We start from the raw sequence: 14554 nt of genomic DNA, 5'->3' as shown, positions 1-14554 counted from the left end.
AGGAGAGAGAAAGGAGTGTCCATCCAGGGGACACAGGTCTGGGCCAAAGTACTTCAAGTTCTGCATTCCCTTTTGTGAAGGCTCTCCCATTATGGAGATGGATGCCTCAGGCAAGCTTAGCTTAATGCCATTTAACATTTTAAATGCAGAATTAAGTGCCCTTGCTCTAATTCCAAGATCATCAAGCAAGCTTCCAGTTATAATTCGTTCTCCATTATAGATCTGCTAGTGTAGAAAGCAACTGTTATGTTGATCTGTTTATTCGGGTCTATGTGATAGTTACATGCTTTGCTATATAGCGATATACTGACAATCTGGTTTGGTTTGGTTTGGTTTTAACCTGAAAAAAAAAAAAACAAAAAACTTTGGACTTTATTTTCAGAGACATGGGGAGCCATGGGGCAATTAGAAGCAGTTACATAAGATCAGCATTTTAGAAAGACCACTCTAGCACAGTGTGTATATGGGTAGAGAGGGGGCAAGACTGGAGACCAGGATGCCACGTAGGAAGCCGTTGCAGCATTACAGGCAAAAATGACGGTGGAATGAATTAACTTTTTGGTTATGTAAGTACTTGTTTGATGTTCATTTCCCCTCCCAGACTGCAAGCTTGGTAAGAAGAAGAAACCGGGTCAGTCTTTCTTTCGACCAGATCCCAAACACTTAGCATGACATAGAGCAGATCCCAGTTAATATCTGCTGGAAGAAACAATAAACGAGCGAATGAATGTGGGCAGTAGAGATAAAAAGAATTGGACAAATTTAAGAAATATTTAGAGAAGTGAATTGTCAAGACTTGATAATTGAGTGAATACAGGGGTTAAAGAGAGGAAGGAGCCGAGGTTCTGGACATGCAAAACCTTTTGACCAAGTGGGCAGTGGTGCCATCCATTAACATAGGGGACACTGGAGACGGTTTGGGGTGACCATGATGATTTAACTTGGAAATGTCGAGCGTGATGCACTATGACATATCCAAGAGGGATGTTCAGTAGGCAGATGACCCAAAGGTCATCCCTCATAGTTGATGGGGACGATTATTAGGACATAAGCAGCATGCAGAACGCAACGGAAGTCATAGGTGAAGATGTCATATCCCAGGAAAAGAAGCAGCTCTAGGAAAGAAGCCAAAGAGACATCAACTTTTAGGAGAGAAGCAGAGAAAAGGAAGCCCTTAAGTAACAAGACTCTCCCTAGCCAGAGGGATAGGGAGAAAACAAGGAAACTTCATTGACAACAAGGCCAAGGAAAAAAGATGCTTCAGGGAGAGTGAGAAATGAGGCCAAGTTCTGTTAAGAAGCATATAAGAGAAGGACAGAGAAATACACCTTGGATTTAGTCCTGTGAAGGTCTTTGGGGATGGCAGAGCAAGTTTGATGAAGCAGTGGGCTGAGACTGGATTGGGAGGGGAGGAAATAGACACAACGGCCCAGTCTTCTAAGATCAGGATTGGAAGGGAGAGAGGAAAGGGCCGAGACTAAAGGGAAATGGAAGGAGAGGGAGAGGGGACAGAGCTAAAGGAAAACTTTTCTAAGATGGAAGGGACCTGGTCCTGCTTAAATTCTGATGTTGACAAGAGAAAGAGACTGAAAATACTGATGGGAGGGGGAAAGTCGTCAACAGAGAAAAGTTTAAGGGGATGGGATCTGTAACAGAGGTGGAGTGATTAGTTTCAGCCAAAGGCGCTCCAGCCCTTCCCGTCTACTGCAAGGAAAAGGTTAGTTTCAGATACAGGCAGTTTGTTCAAATGGAATATAAGTGGATGAGGCCACAAGAACATCACAAATATTGACAGAGAAAAAATAACCAAACTCAGCTGGGTTACTGCCATCACAGGAAGTAGAAATGGGGATTGCTCACATCCAGTCTACATGTCTACGGCTCCCACTATTAACAGTGTAAAGTATGCACATTTGAAAGGGAGCACCCTTTGTGACTGGCCCCATGTCTGGCTGAAGCTGAAACAATCACCATATAAATGTGGGTTTTAGCCTCATGTGCACTGACTGTCCTTATCACATTATATTAAAATTAGATCTGTCTCTCCCACTAGATATAAACTACTCAGGGGCTTCTTGCTTCTGTAAAGTACTTTATTTGTCTGTAGCATCACCAATGTCCTCAATAAACACTAGCTGAACTGAACTAATGTTTGCATGAGGTTTGAATTAAATGGCAGGCAGCCCAAATGACAATCGGGAAACATATTCCAGCCAGAAGGAAAGGAAAAGTTGATGGGGGCAGAAAGATGAGATTTGATTTCAGCGCACATTCCTGCTTTGGGGGTCATAGAAGATGGAGACTGGCAAAGAGGCAAGCCAGTAAGAGATCCCTCCGGAGCACCACCCACAGGAATGGACCAAGAGTGGGCTGAAAAGGTCAGGACACACCAGAGTGGCGGGTGTTCCGATCAGATGTGAACATATGGATTAGCTGATGCAATTACCTAAAAGGGCAGGTAGAGAGTAGACGTTAAGAAAACTATCAAAAAAATGTTTGTTTCAACGAGTGGGAAAACTGACACCCAGGTTGGCAGGGAGCAAGTAACCTGCAAAGCCACCTGACCTGAGCTGCAGAGGTGGGCTTAGAGAAACTCACTGAGAGGACTCTGTTGTTTAAGCCACCAAGAGGACTGGAGCAAGCTCTGGGCTGGCCCGGGGGAGGAGGCAAGGGCGAATTCCAGGACAGAAAAGGAAACACTGGTGCCCATGGCTGACTGATTCAGAACCACAGAACCTTTCAGAAATTAGCGTCCATCTGAATCCCAACCTTCAGTTTCAGGATTAGGGGACTGGCTGGTGAGATTAAACGGCTCACCCAGGATGCCAGGTTCTGATGCTGTCACAGTGTGGATATGAAACCCCACTCCCATCTCCCCATCCAGGTCCCCTTCAGTTACACCAGGTTCCTTTACGCTGCTGCCTCTCTGACTACATTAACCTTAGCAGACCAGGTGCAGGTGGAACCATGCTGATGACCCGCAGGTCCTGTAACCCAAGATTTCTTCACAATCCACGAAAGGGGCTTTGCAGCCAAGCACCTGCCTAAGCGTGTGCGTGTGTGTCTGTGGCTGTGTGTGTGCGTTGGGGGCAGCGGGGAGGGTGATAAGAAACATCACCAGAAACAGAGGAAGGAGACTGAAGGGTCACAGAGGGAAAAGGCCAAACCTAGAGTGCAAGGACAACACGCCAGAAGCAAAATCCCCCGTGACACTCTGAGTTCAGGGTGACAGTAGAGGGGCTGTGAAGTAAAGCTGAAAGCAGACCAAAAAGGGTATGTGGTTGGTTGGTTGGGTTGTTTGGAGAGAGGTGCTTGCTTTTCTATCATGCCTTGTCAGAGAACTTAGCGGCCATCGTGTCAAGCTCTCTGGCCCACCACTCCCCGGCCCCGGGAGTGAATGGTAAGCCCAGGCTCAAGAAAAGAAGCAAGCTGTCCCCACTGCGAGCCACAGTCAGAGAATTGGGGCCCAGACCCCTCTACCACCTCACAGCAGGGAACTCCAGGGCACATGAAGCAGAAACAACTTTTATGACAAAGATTAGAGTTTAGAAGAGCCCGCCTTTTAAATTGCACCATATTTCAGAGGTCAAAAACCAAAATTTTAATGTCTTTTGGTTTAAATGACACTATTGTAGAACTGTTCAGAAATACTTCACTGAAATAAAATTTTTGTTTCTCTTGAGGACTGATGAAAGAGCACAGACACATGGGTTTCTGAGTAGCCAGGTCGGCTAATGGACTCGCTGCTCTAAAGCTCACATATTTCACCCAGAGAAGACCTCCTGTCAGGTCCTCATTGAGAGAAATGCAGAATGATTAAAACAAATTTTTAAAAAGTCTGGGTGGGGATGTCATGTACAGCATGGTGACTATAATCAACAAGACTGTATTATATATTTGAAACTTGCTAAGAGAGTAGATCTTCAAAATTCTCATCACACGAAAAAAAATGTGCTAACTATGTGTGCTGATGGATGTTAACTAGATTTACTGTGGTGACCATTTTGCAAAATATGCAAATATTGAATCATTATGTTGCATGCCTGAAACTAATGTAGTGTTGTAAGTCTATTATATCTCAATTTTTTTTTAAAGTCTGGATGGTTTAAGGAAGTAAATCCTAAATTGTTAGAAAAATTGTACAATTCAAGATAATTAAGTCTGAAAGGACCACATCTAGTAGAGTTTTATACGTATATGTATATATTCATAGACACATGGTACACACATAAATGGAAATCTGGGGGGGATGTCTGTCCAAGAAATTATTGGGATATGAAGATTACAGGAAAGGGTGGGGTACTAGATAGCAATAGGTCATTCTTTGCAGTAAAAAAGGGAACTGTAAATGATGTGTGATTATTAAAATTTTTACCCTATACTAGAAGATGCCATATTCCCAAGGACGTACAAATCATTTATCTTTTAATAGTATAACAGGTTACAAAGGAGGAGATGATGGTAGAAGGGAAAAGACATGAATGAAGCCTCAGTCCACCTCCTTCCCACTGCCATGCTGTTTAACTTGTGAACATTTATTTGAATATCTACTCCTCCTAAAATTGCTTGTACTCTAAAGGCGAAATTTGGGCAGGTGGGGCTGAGCAGACAAAGCCCTAAGCGAGACACTGGATAAAATTCTCTCCTGAATTATTCTCTGCTTGATCAGAGAGCCCCGGGCAAGCCAATCAACCTGAGAGTCCCTCCGAGGCTGTCAGGACCTTCCCACCTACTTCAGAGCGAGGTTTTAAACCTAAATAAGCAGATGTCTGTAAAGTGCTTTCCAGGTCCCTTGGGGAGAAGCCCTGTGTGAAACCAGAGGTATTGTGTGTGTCTCAGAAGTGTGCTCATAACTGGAAAAGCCTTAGTGCAGGCTGCGTACAACATACAAAATGGTAGCAGAATGAATTCTGAATATGAGTCCACACGCCTTAAGCTTGCTCACTGGCTCAGCCATCAATATGGGGCAGTGAGAAGTCAGGGGAAAAGAGAAGGCTGGAAAGAATAGCACTCTCTGGCCACAGGGCTTTCATGGAAGCTAAGACGGACTTTGTACACAGGGCTGTGGGTTCCTCCACGTACATAACCACCCCTGATTGTGGCAAGGACTCCAGGGCAGCAGCCTCCATTCTGCTCTGTCTGCTCTGCCCTCCCTCCTATCCCAGCCTACCAAGATGGTCCAGCAGGTGCAAGGTCAGCGTCCCTCACTGCAACCAACTCATCAAGACTTTTCTCTGTAGCCTGACTTTTGCGTATGCATTACTTACAGAAGAGGAAGACTTAAAATTAAAACAAACAAACACACTCACAGTAAAGTAAACAAAAAAATGTATTTCTTCCCATGTAAAGATCAAGTCATTGCTTTGGGATCAGTAGCTCATGAACTTTTTAACTGCTTTGTCTCCAGTGGAGACAGGTTCACGTGGACTTAGCCAGACCAAGCTTGTCTTCACATCTCTGATGCTTCTCAGATGGTGAGCTGGAGTCAGGACCAGTCCAAGGACACAGAACAGAGGGGAAGCATCCTAAAGTGAGGGCCTTGGCACTTCGGGATCCCAGGAGGAAGCTTCTGGGCCCCACGATGTCTTTAATGCACCGTGGCCTTCAAAGCGACTCTCTTCACTGCCCCTTGTTCATGCAGAGGAGGTTGGAGCAGAGCATTTCTAAGGCCCCTTTTTTTCCGTGATCCTGATTTTAAGTGACCCTGTGACCTTGGTCTCATCAGCCTAGCACTAACATGCCACGAGTCTTCTGAGTAGCTCACATTTAAAAAGACATGGATGTACTCTGAAATAACCTATATGGGAAAAGAATCTTAAAAAAAAGTGGATATATGTATATGTATAACAGATTCACTTTCCTGTACACCTGAAACTAACACAACATTGTAAATCAACTATATTCTAATAAAAATAATAAAAAATAAATTTTTTTAACATCGTTATTGGAGTATAATTGCTTTACCATGTTGTGTCAGTTTCTGCTGTATAACAAACTGAATCAGCTATATGTATACATATATGCCTATATCGCCTCCCTCTTGCGTCTCCCTCCCACCCTCCCTATCCCACCCCTCTAGGTGGTCACAAAGCACCGAGCTGATTTCCCTGTGCTATGCAGCTGCTTCCCACTAGCTATCTATTTTACATTTGGTAGTATATATATGTCAGTGCTACTCTCTCACTTCACCCCAGCTTACCCTTCCCCGTCCCCGTGTCCTCAAGTCCATTCTCTACGCCTGCGTCTTTAAAAATAAAAATTTTTTTAAAGACATGGATGGCTTGGAGAATTCAGAGCAGACACTGAAAACATGCACATAGTACATGACGACACTAAAAGTCCTCAGATTCTCTCACTGCTGGGCTCTGAGAACACAGCACCATTATTACTTGATAGCTGATGTATAAACTGCATTTTTTCCTGAACCAAAGCTTTGCGGAGCTTCAGAACCAGAGCATGGAATCCAAAGCCCTAGGTTTACATCTGACAAGCTCAGGCCCAGAGACATTAAGGAGCTGTTTCAAGATCAGGTAACTCCTGACTCCAGCTTTCTATAACATATGGGGTTCTTTGGAAATATGTAAGCTTAGTACCCATGCATTATTTTTCTTCCCAGCTTTAGAACAAACACATGCATTCATTCACTCCTTCATCTCTGAGATGAATATTTACGACTTTCCAGTCCTTTGGACAGCCCAGAGAGCAAAGTGAGTGGTGAGAAGGCATCCTGATTATGTGGGATCTGGACACGGGGAGGGGGAAGGGTAAGCTGGGACGAAGTGAGAGAGTGGCGTGGACATATATACACTACCAAACGTAAAATAGATAGCTAGTGGGAAGCAGCCACATGGCACAGGGAGATCAGCTCGGTGCTTTGTGACCACCTAGAGGGGTGGGAAAGGGAGAGTGGGAGGGAGTGGAGACGCAAAAGGGAGGAGATATGGGGGTATATGTATAACTGATTCACTTTGTTATACAGCAGAAACTAACACACTGTTGTAAAGCAATTATACTCCAATAAATATGTTTAAAAAATAAAAATAAAGAAATCAAATATGGAGCTAAAATTATCAGGCCACTGCAGAGCTCAGATCTCTGCCACCTGGATAGTGAGATTTGTGTTTTAAAGACTTAGACCAAATAAATTATGACAATGATCAATCAACTATTAATAACCCAAGGCTCAGGTTTTTTCTATCCCTTTCTTTCTCTCACACACATCAAATGAGAAAAAAATCGCCCTGTCTAAATAACCACTCCCCCAAATCATCCAATTGATTTGTAAACACTAAGAAGAACCAAAAATTGGTATTGCTCTAAGGAGAAGCAGGTTCAATACCACATTCTACCCTACAGTTTTTGAACCTATAAGAAGGTCTCTAGAGAAGTGGTAAAGTTAGTTGGAGGGATAATGTCAGGGTATGATATTCAGTAATGGCTTGATAATGTTTCTCTTCCTTTTTTAAAAAAAAAAAGGAAAGGAAGGAAGGAAGCAAGGGGAAAGAAAGAAAGGAAGAAAAGAAGGAAGGAAGGAAGGAAGGAAGGAAGGAAGGAAGGAAGGAAGGAAGGAAAAGAAAGCTAAAACAGAAAAAGAAAAGAAATTCAATTCCCTTTCCCCAGCTAAATAAAAACTCTAGGTTTTATAGCCCTATGACCTAGAGATAGTGAAAGAAATCATACAGAATGTTCCTGAGGAGAAAGAGACCTCAACTCTCAGCTGCCCAGCCAACTTTTCAGCTTAGAAAATGTCTTTACAAGGGAATATTGAAACAACACAAACAGAGGTTTATGGGATAGAAACAGTGAAAGATCTTAAACAGGACTAAACACAGTGCTGGAGAGCTATGACCACATCATCTCAACTTCCCATTACTTGCTTCTAATAGCATATAACCCAGGCTCTTCTCTTAACTCTAGTGCTCCGAATTCCCATAAGGAAATATCACTTTTCGGAGAAGAAAAAAAAATCAAACACATTTTCCTGTATAGTCAATGAGAGGTGATGGAAAGGGGGAGGTGGAAGAAAGTAGGGTCAGAAGGTCAAGGGATCTTTCAGTTGTTTTACCCAATGTAATAAAAACCTCCTCAATGTAGAGATAGAAGGTATGAAACTAAGATTTCAAATGGTTGTGCTGAGCTGAATTCTGTAAATACCTTCACCAGGAAGACAACATGCTTTCAACTCCAGCTTTCAAGTTGTATTGAATAATGAATGATGTAAATAAGACCACCTTATTTATTAATAAGTCCAGTGTGGCTTATGCAACCACACTCAAAACTTAGTCTGTGGTTCTTAAATGCATGTAAAGCACAATTCAAGGTTCTAGAGGCCCCAATGGAAGGGCTGAGAAGTAATATCAGAGTAATAAAATCTGATGCCTTTCACTGAATCCTTATAATGGATCCAGAATTTTTTTTAGTACAATTAATTGCCATGGAAAAGCTTACTAAGGTGAGAGAGCCAAAATCAATGGGTTAATGATATAACATTACAGCTGCTTAACCAAGCCAACAATAAATTGCATACAGAGGCTCTGGCAGCAGAAGCTACAAATTCTATTTATGTGTACTAAGAGGAAAAATATTAGACTGGTCTCCAAATATTAATCCAAAATCAGCAAATGTCACCGAAGAAAATTAGAAATAAAAGGTCATTGCTGGTCTTCATAAAATATGGGCAATATAAAAATGCCCTTCAACAACCATGTGAATATACTTAACACTTCTGATATGGCAGACTTTATGTCATGTGTTTCTGACCACAATTTTTAAAAATCCATGACCTATTTTATATTTCAACCACACCTTTTACCACTAGGTGAGACAGAACTTGTCCTTTGCAAAGCATTTTGCCACATTCTGAGACTTAAAGGTCTGGTTACATAACTCCAACCACAGACTTTACTCTTGAATCTCATTTATATGTGACAATAGTATTGTTTGTAAATTTAACTTAGCACTGTTTTGGTGTAACCATCTCCAAATAACAGAAGCTGTCACATACTGGCAGTGTGATGTTAGGCAGCTGTGATGTGTATCTATAGACAGATGTAGATCTAGACAGGGGTCACATTAGTGGGTAAAGAGTATGAGACAGATACTGTGAAGGGGAGATTTTTAATAAAATAGATTCAAACAGTGACTGAAAACGAAATGTCAGTGTGGCTTAAAATATGCATATAGAACCAAAAAATAAAATCCTCTCCCTTAATTAGTCTATACATATATTTTTAAAATGTTCTACCACGGGCTCTCTCTGCACCTTAAAAGGCACAATGGTTGTGCTTTCCCCCCAAGATATAGATATTAAAAGATTTACTATTTTTAAATGATAGGGTAAACTGTTGTTTCAGCAAGTTCTAATCACGGTTTATTTAGTTACATTGGTCCTATTTTTAAAAGATAGAAACACATAATTTCAGCTAAACTCCATTAAACTAGAACTTTAAAACAGGTTATTTTAGGAATACCATTGGGTCTAATAAAGTTTAAAAAAAAAGTGTAATTTGGTTGCAACTGCAGCTGGTATCCACTGGCCGAGAATTTAAAAGCTGTTTAAGCAAATATTAATATGTAAGAAAGACAGCACAGATGGTGTCATATAAGGATGAGAGTGAAACAAGCCCTACCACTGATGTCACTTTGATATCAAAGCAGAAAAATTCAAAATAATTATACAAAGTGCTTTCCAAACAAGGATTTCAATATATTTTACAGATAAAGACACTGGGACACAAACTGCCCAGGCTCAAATAAAGCTGAGGGAATGAGCTGAGGAAAGTACTTTTTCTCAGAGCTCACCCCCATCAGCCTGACTCATGTTTCTAACCTAATTCTCCATCATGAACACTTAGCCTACACACCTCTCCATTCTATCAATCTCAGTGGATTTTCAAATCAAAAGAAGAAAATGAGTAGAAATTAGGAGTTATGATTAGCCATTATTAAATGAATAACTGTGACAAATGCTTTGGTAAATGTAAAAAAAAAAAAAAAATTAAGCCTGAAAATAGGAACCTGCCATCAGATTAAAAAGCAATAACAATTTTAAGAACTAATACATGAAAGCTCTACTCAAGTCTGTTAATTTCATATATATCAGGCAGCTAAGACCACTAAGGCATAAAATAATATTTTTTAAATTTAAAGAGAGTTTTATTTTTCCTCCAATTATGGCCTTAAAAAGTACTAAAATGAAAAAAAATAAGTCCTAGTTTTCCTCCTTCATTATGTATCTATCACCTGATACAGAATTTATAAACTATCACAAAAGAAAACAACATCTAACTGTATACAGACACTCCCCATGGCCTCAAAATAGTCTAAAGGGCTCTGAATTCCATATGGCTTCCTCCATCTGACTACTGACACCCCACCTCATGAAAAAGACACAGATCCTGACAAAGGGCCACGGACACTTTGACCAGCCTGGCGCGCCTCCACCAGCCCAAGCCAGGGCCAGCGCAGTCGGGGCCCTACCCACCCTTCCTCTCCAGCCCTGCCTCTGCTCTCCTTGCCAAAACAATTGCCATCCGAGCATCCCAGAGCCAGCCTGACAGTTGGCTGCTCCCGGCACCTCTGAGCACTGCTGCGCCGGCACGTTTCTGCTCTGTTCTGTTGTCATTGCCTTCTGCCTGAGCCTTCCAACAGGAGCATCACCAGCAGAACAAACAACAGAGACTGGGAAGGTCTCTTACTTACATTAAAAAATAGGCTGTGGGCTTCCCTGGTGGCGAAGTGGTTGAGAGTCCGCCTGCCGATGCAGGGGAACCGGGTTCGCGCCCCGGTCCGGGAGGATCCCACATGCCGCGGAGCGGCTGGGCCCGTGAGCCATGGCCGCTGAGCCTGCGTGTCCGGAGCCTGTGCTCCGCAACAGGAGAGGCCACAGCAGTGAGAGGCCCGCGTACCGCAAAAAAAAACAAAAAACAAAAACAGGTTGTCTCGGTCAACTACGTTGGCACAACCAGGGCGGGCGTTATCCGTGGGGGCGGGGGGGAAATGCATGCGTACTCGCCAACCGGAAGGCCACAGCCCAAGCCCTACTTTCAGGGCTGCCTATCGTGGTGTCAAACAGCCTCAAGAAAACCAGGAGAAACTTGGCTTTATAAGCCTCTATACGGATGAATAAAATCTCATGTCAATGAAACATATAAAACGGCTAAGTCCCTGGGGGCGGGGGGCAGGGACTCTCTAATAGAGGGGACAGGGGCACGCTGGAGAAAAGACTGGTGAATTCCTACTTGGTAATGGATTTGTCACAAGGCATCAGAAGAGGAGGACAGAAATACATAATTCTGCTTCTCCATTCAACCAGGACAAGCTCAAGCATTTCCAGGGACCTAGGGGTCCCAGGCTAAAGGCAGCATTCATCAGAGTATTATACACTGCTTTATCATCCAACTTCGTCCTGGGGAACTATTCAATGGGCGATTAAGATTTATAATCCAAATGGTCTCAAAATTATATCTCTGGGAAGTCAAGTCCAAATTAAATCAGACCAGGCTTTTAGGCTTCCAACGATCACATTTTCTCTTTTGAGCCAGTGCATTTCAACTCTCAGAACTTCTCCTCTTACAGATCATTTTCAAGGCCATCTCTGGATGCAATCTCCTAAGCAAAATCTGATATATAAAATGAAAAGGGAAATTGGTGAACTCCAAACCTCAGAGAACGAAGCTAAGGGGGGGGGACTCTAACTACTTCCTTCAACAGATTTTTCAAAAGTTAATTATTTTAATCTCCTTTCTCATAAATATTACTGGAACTTCTCCTAACACAATATACACAGAGCACCTTATGAAACAAAAATATCCAAAACTAAGTTATTGCATATGGAAAGCCTAAAGCACACCCAGCAGGGCTTTGAAATATAAAGTGCATAGGAATATAATATAACAGGCATACATTACTTGAAACATTTTAAATTGTCACACTTCTCGTGTCAGCAGCCCCAAGGCAGTGAAACAGGTAACTGACAGATGGTCCAGCCCTGCACCTCTCATCTCTGACTTCTCCCCATACTTGAAACAACATTCATGCCCAGGACGGACCGGCCTGGCCAGCCCTGGCCCTAGAGGCCAGGAGAGGAGGAAGGAGGAAAAGCACCAGCAACTCACATTTCGGTGATGTTCTCGGGGTCCGCACTGGTAGACTCCAGCCTCGGAAATGCCACGATGCCAGGAAAAGGGTCGCTGCACCAGATCCGAGAGGCGCTGCATTTGCAGGACGTGGGACAGGCAAGAGCGGCCCTCCAGAAGCCCACGATCAGCCAGCAGAAGCCCCAGAGCCGCGCCATGGCGGGCCCATGCCACCTCGTCCAGGACGACATTCCTAGCCACCAGTGCCAGCCCGAGTCAGACTGAGTACGTGTCCCTGCGCGGCACCGGTCGGCCTCCCCTGCCGGTGCTGGGTGGCCTTTGCCCCGCTCGCCGCTGTCTCCTCTCGGTGCTCGTCTCAGGCGTGCAGAGCCGAGCGTGTCCGGGGCTGAGCGTGTCCTGGCGGACGGCACCGTTCACAGTGGCAGGGGCATCCCGGGCCTCCTCACAGGGGGCGCTACCGCCGCTCGGGGCTCCGCCGCGGCCGCCGCTGCATGGCCCGGCGAGCCGAGCACCGGCCCGCGGCGCTCCCGGGACGCTCTGGGGCGCAGGCTCCTGGCTAGACTCGCGCTGGGATCCGGGACGCACCTCGGGGCTGAGGACAAACAGACACGCGTTAAGACTGAGCTGAAGAACCCATACACCACGAATTGGGGTACTCTCCCTCCGCGCTCGCGTCACCCCCACCCCGAGCCCAGCCGGGGACTGTGGATGGATGAGTGCCCAGCTCCGGCCCCAGGAATAAACTGGCTCCTCGATGGCACTGACGCCGCGGGGCCTCCAGTGTGCTCACTCTTTCCCTGAGCCTGAGGTTGAGGGAGGGAAAATAGGGCAAGGGTCCCCGCGACAGGATTCCATGACACGGGCCAGGGGTAGGACCCTTTAAAGGGAGACGCGGAGACTGCCAGGGACGATGGTTCCGCGACGGGTCTCCCGAATGATGCTGCAGAATCCGCCACAGCCCCTGGGCGCAGGGGGCGCGGGCAGGTGGCGCGGCGCGTCCCACCTGGGGAGCCGCCGCGGCCGCCCCGGTTGGGGGGGCAGTGAGGGCCGAGACGACGGAGGGCACTGTCCGCGCTGCTCACCCGGGCTCTGGCACCTACCGCCCGCCGGCGGCGCCTGGGTCCAGGCTCCTCCTGCCGCTGGGCACGGAGCTCGGAGAGCGCGAGTGAAGGAGCGAGCGAGGCTCCTGCTCCAACCCAATTCCGGGAGCCGCCGCCGCCGCCGCCGCCTCTGCTACTGCTGGTGAAGTGACGTGAGGGCTGACGCAGAGCAGGGGCAGAAACTCCAGAAAATTAGTCTGAAATCCAAAAACACACACGCTCATACACACACAAACCCATAACACCCTCCAGACAAAAGCAACAGGGAGAGGAGGGGAATCTGGGGGCGAGCAGAGAGGAGGGAGGCATCGGTGCCACTGGCCAGAAGCAGACAGCAGCAGCATGTGGGAGTTCACACACGCGCACACCCGCACACAGCCCGGCCGTTTAGACGCGCGCGCCTGTGTGTGCATGTGTGTGCGTGCATTTAGATCCAGGTACCTCTGAGATGAACCGTTGCTCCGCTCTGACGCCTCCCAGTCCCTAATTCACACCACGGTCTCTTCTAATAACGCAGTAGAGGCCGTCTCCTTTTTTGAAATGGAAACCGGTCTCGGTTCAGCTCTGAAAAATGCGCTGATTCTTATTATAGGAATCCTCCCTCCCTTCTCCCTCCCGGCTGCATTCTCCTTTCCCATCCTGCCTAAAAGGGAGGACGAGCTATCCTAAAAATAAATAAATATTGTAAACACCAAAACGTGTCCAGCATTGGTAACCAAGGATAACCGCCCCCATTCCGGGCCATCTATTTGGGGACCGGTGTTTTTGGAGGGTCTTCCTGTTGGTGCTTTGGCAGAGGAAGGGGAGTCTCCAAACGCAACTCTAGCTCTCTAAGTGGGTCTTTTTCCTGCTGTTTTCTGGCATCACACGCCCGGGAAACAGACATGTGAGGGGAAGGGAGCGCGCCTGACGCGTATTGGGTTCCCTAAATGCGCGGCAGCAACGCTGGCCTGTCCGATGTGTGGCGCCGCGTCATTTTCTCTCATCCTTCAACCTGGCAGGATGAAGCCATTCCCAGATCTTAGCTTCATTCCCCGCGATGCCCACCCCCACGCGGGGCACCCAGAGCCCTTGCTCCCCTGCCGTACCTTGCGCCTTTTCGTGTGTGCGCGGGTGTGCGCGAACGCGTGCCCTGCGCCCGCGCTGCCCGGAGCACGTCATACATCCAGCTACTGAGAAGCCCGGCGCGGGCAGAGCCTCGGGATCTCACTAGGGACAAATGAGGCGATCCGGGAGGGTAGGGTGACAAACCGTAACTGCTCTGCGGGCGCAGTTAAACGATAGCTGCGGGGAATTCGCAAGCCTTGTTTGAGAATCCGTCTTCCCATTTGCGGCTCGGAGAGTCTGTTTTTCCGC

The 14554-nt window shown here is 45.9% G+C and overlaps 1 protein-coding gene across 2 annotated transcripts in view; it reads right to left on the bottom strand.

Moving 5' to 3' along the window:
• NTRK2 (neurotrophic receptor tyrosine kinase 2) overlaps positions 1-13276 on the bottom strand; it is a 363441-nt gene extending 350165 nt beyond the window's left edge. The window contains exons 1-2 of one of the 2 annotated variants that reach the window (XM_028494098.2): positions 13181-13276; positions 12117-12690 (exon numbers count right to left, since the gene is read on the bottom strand). In XM_028494098.2, coding sequence (XP_028349899.1) covers positions 12117-12328 — 212 coding nt within the window. In that variant the 5' untranslated portion in view covers positions 12329-12690; positions 13181-13276. Of the gene's footprint in view, positions 1-12116; positions 12691-13180 lie in introns of those variants that run through there. The other variant, XM_028494096.2, reaches the window with a different exon arrangement.
• Between the last annotated feature and the right edge of the window lie 1278 nt (positions 13277-14554).

The sequence above is a fragment of the Physeter macrocephalus genome, chromosome 9 (assembly GCF_002837175.3).
Source record: "Physeter macrocephalus isolate SW-GA chromosome 9, ASM283717v5, whole genome shotgun sequence".
NCBI lineage: Eukaryota > Metazoa > Chordata > Mammalia > Artiodactyla > Physeteridae > Physeter > Physeter macrocephalus.
The sequence above is the reverse complement of the archived record's forward strand: the minus strand, read 5'-3'. Positions and strand labels throughout refer to the sequence as shown.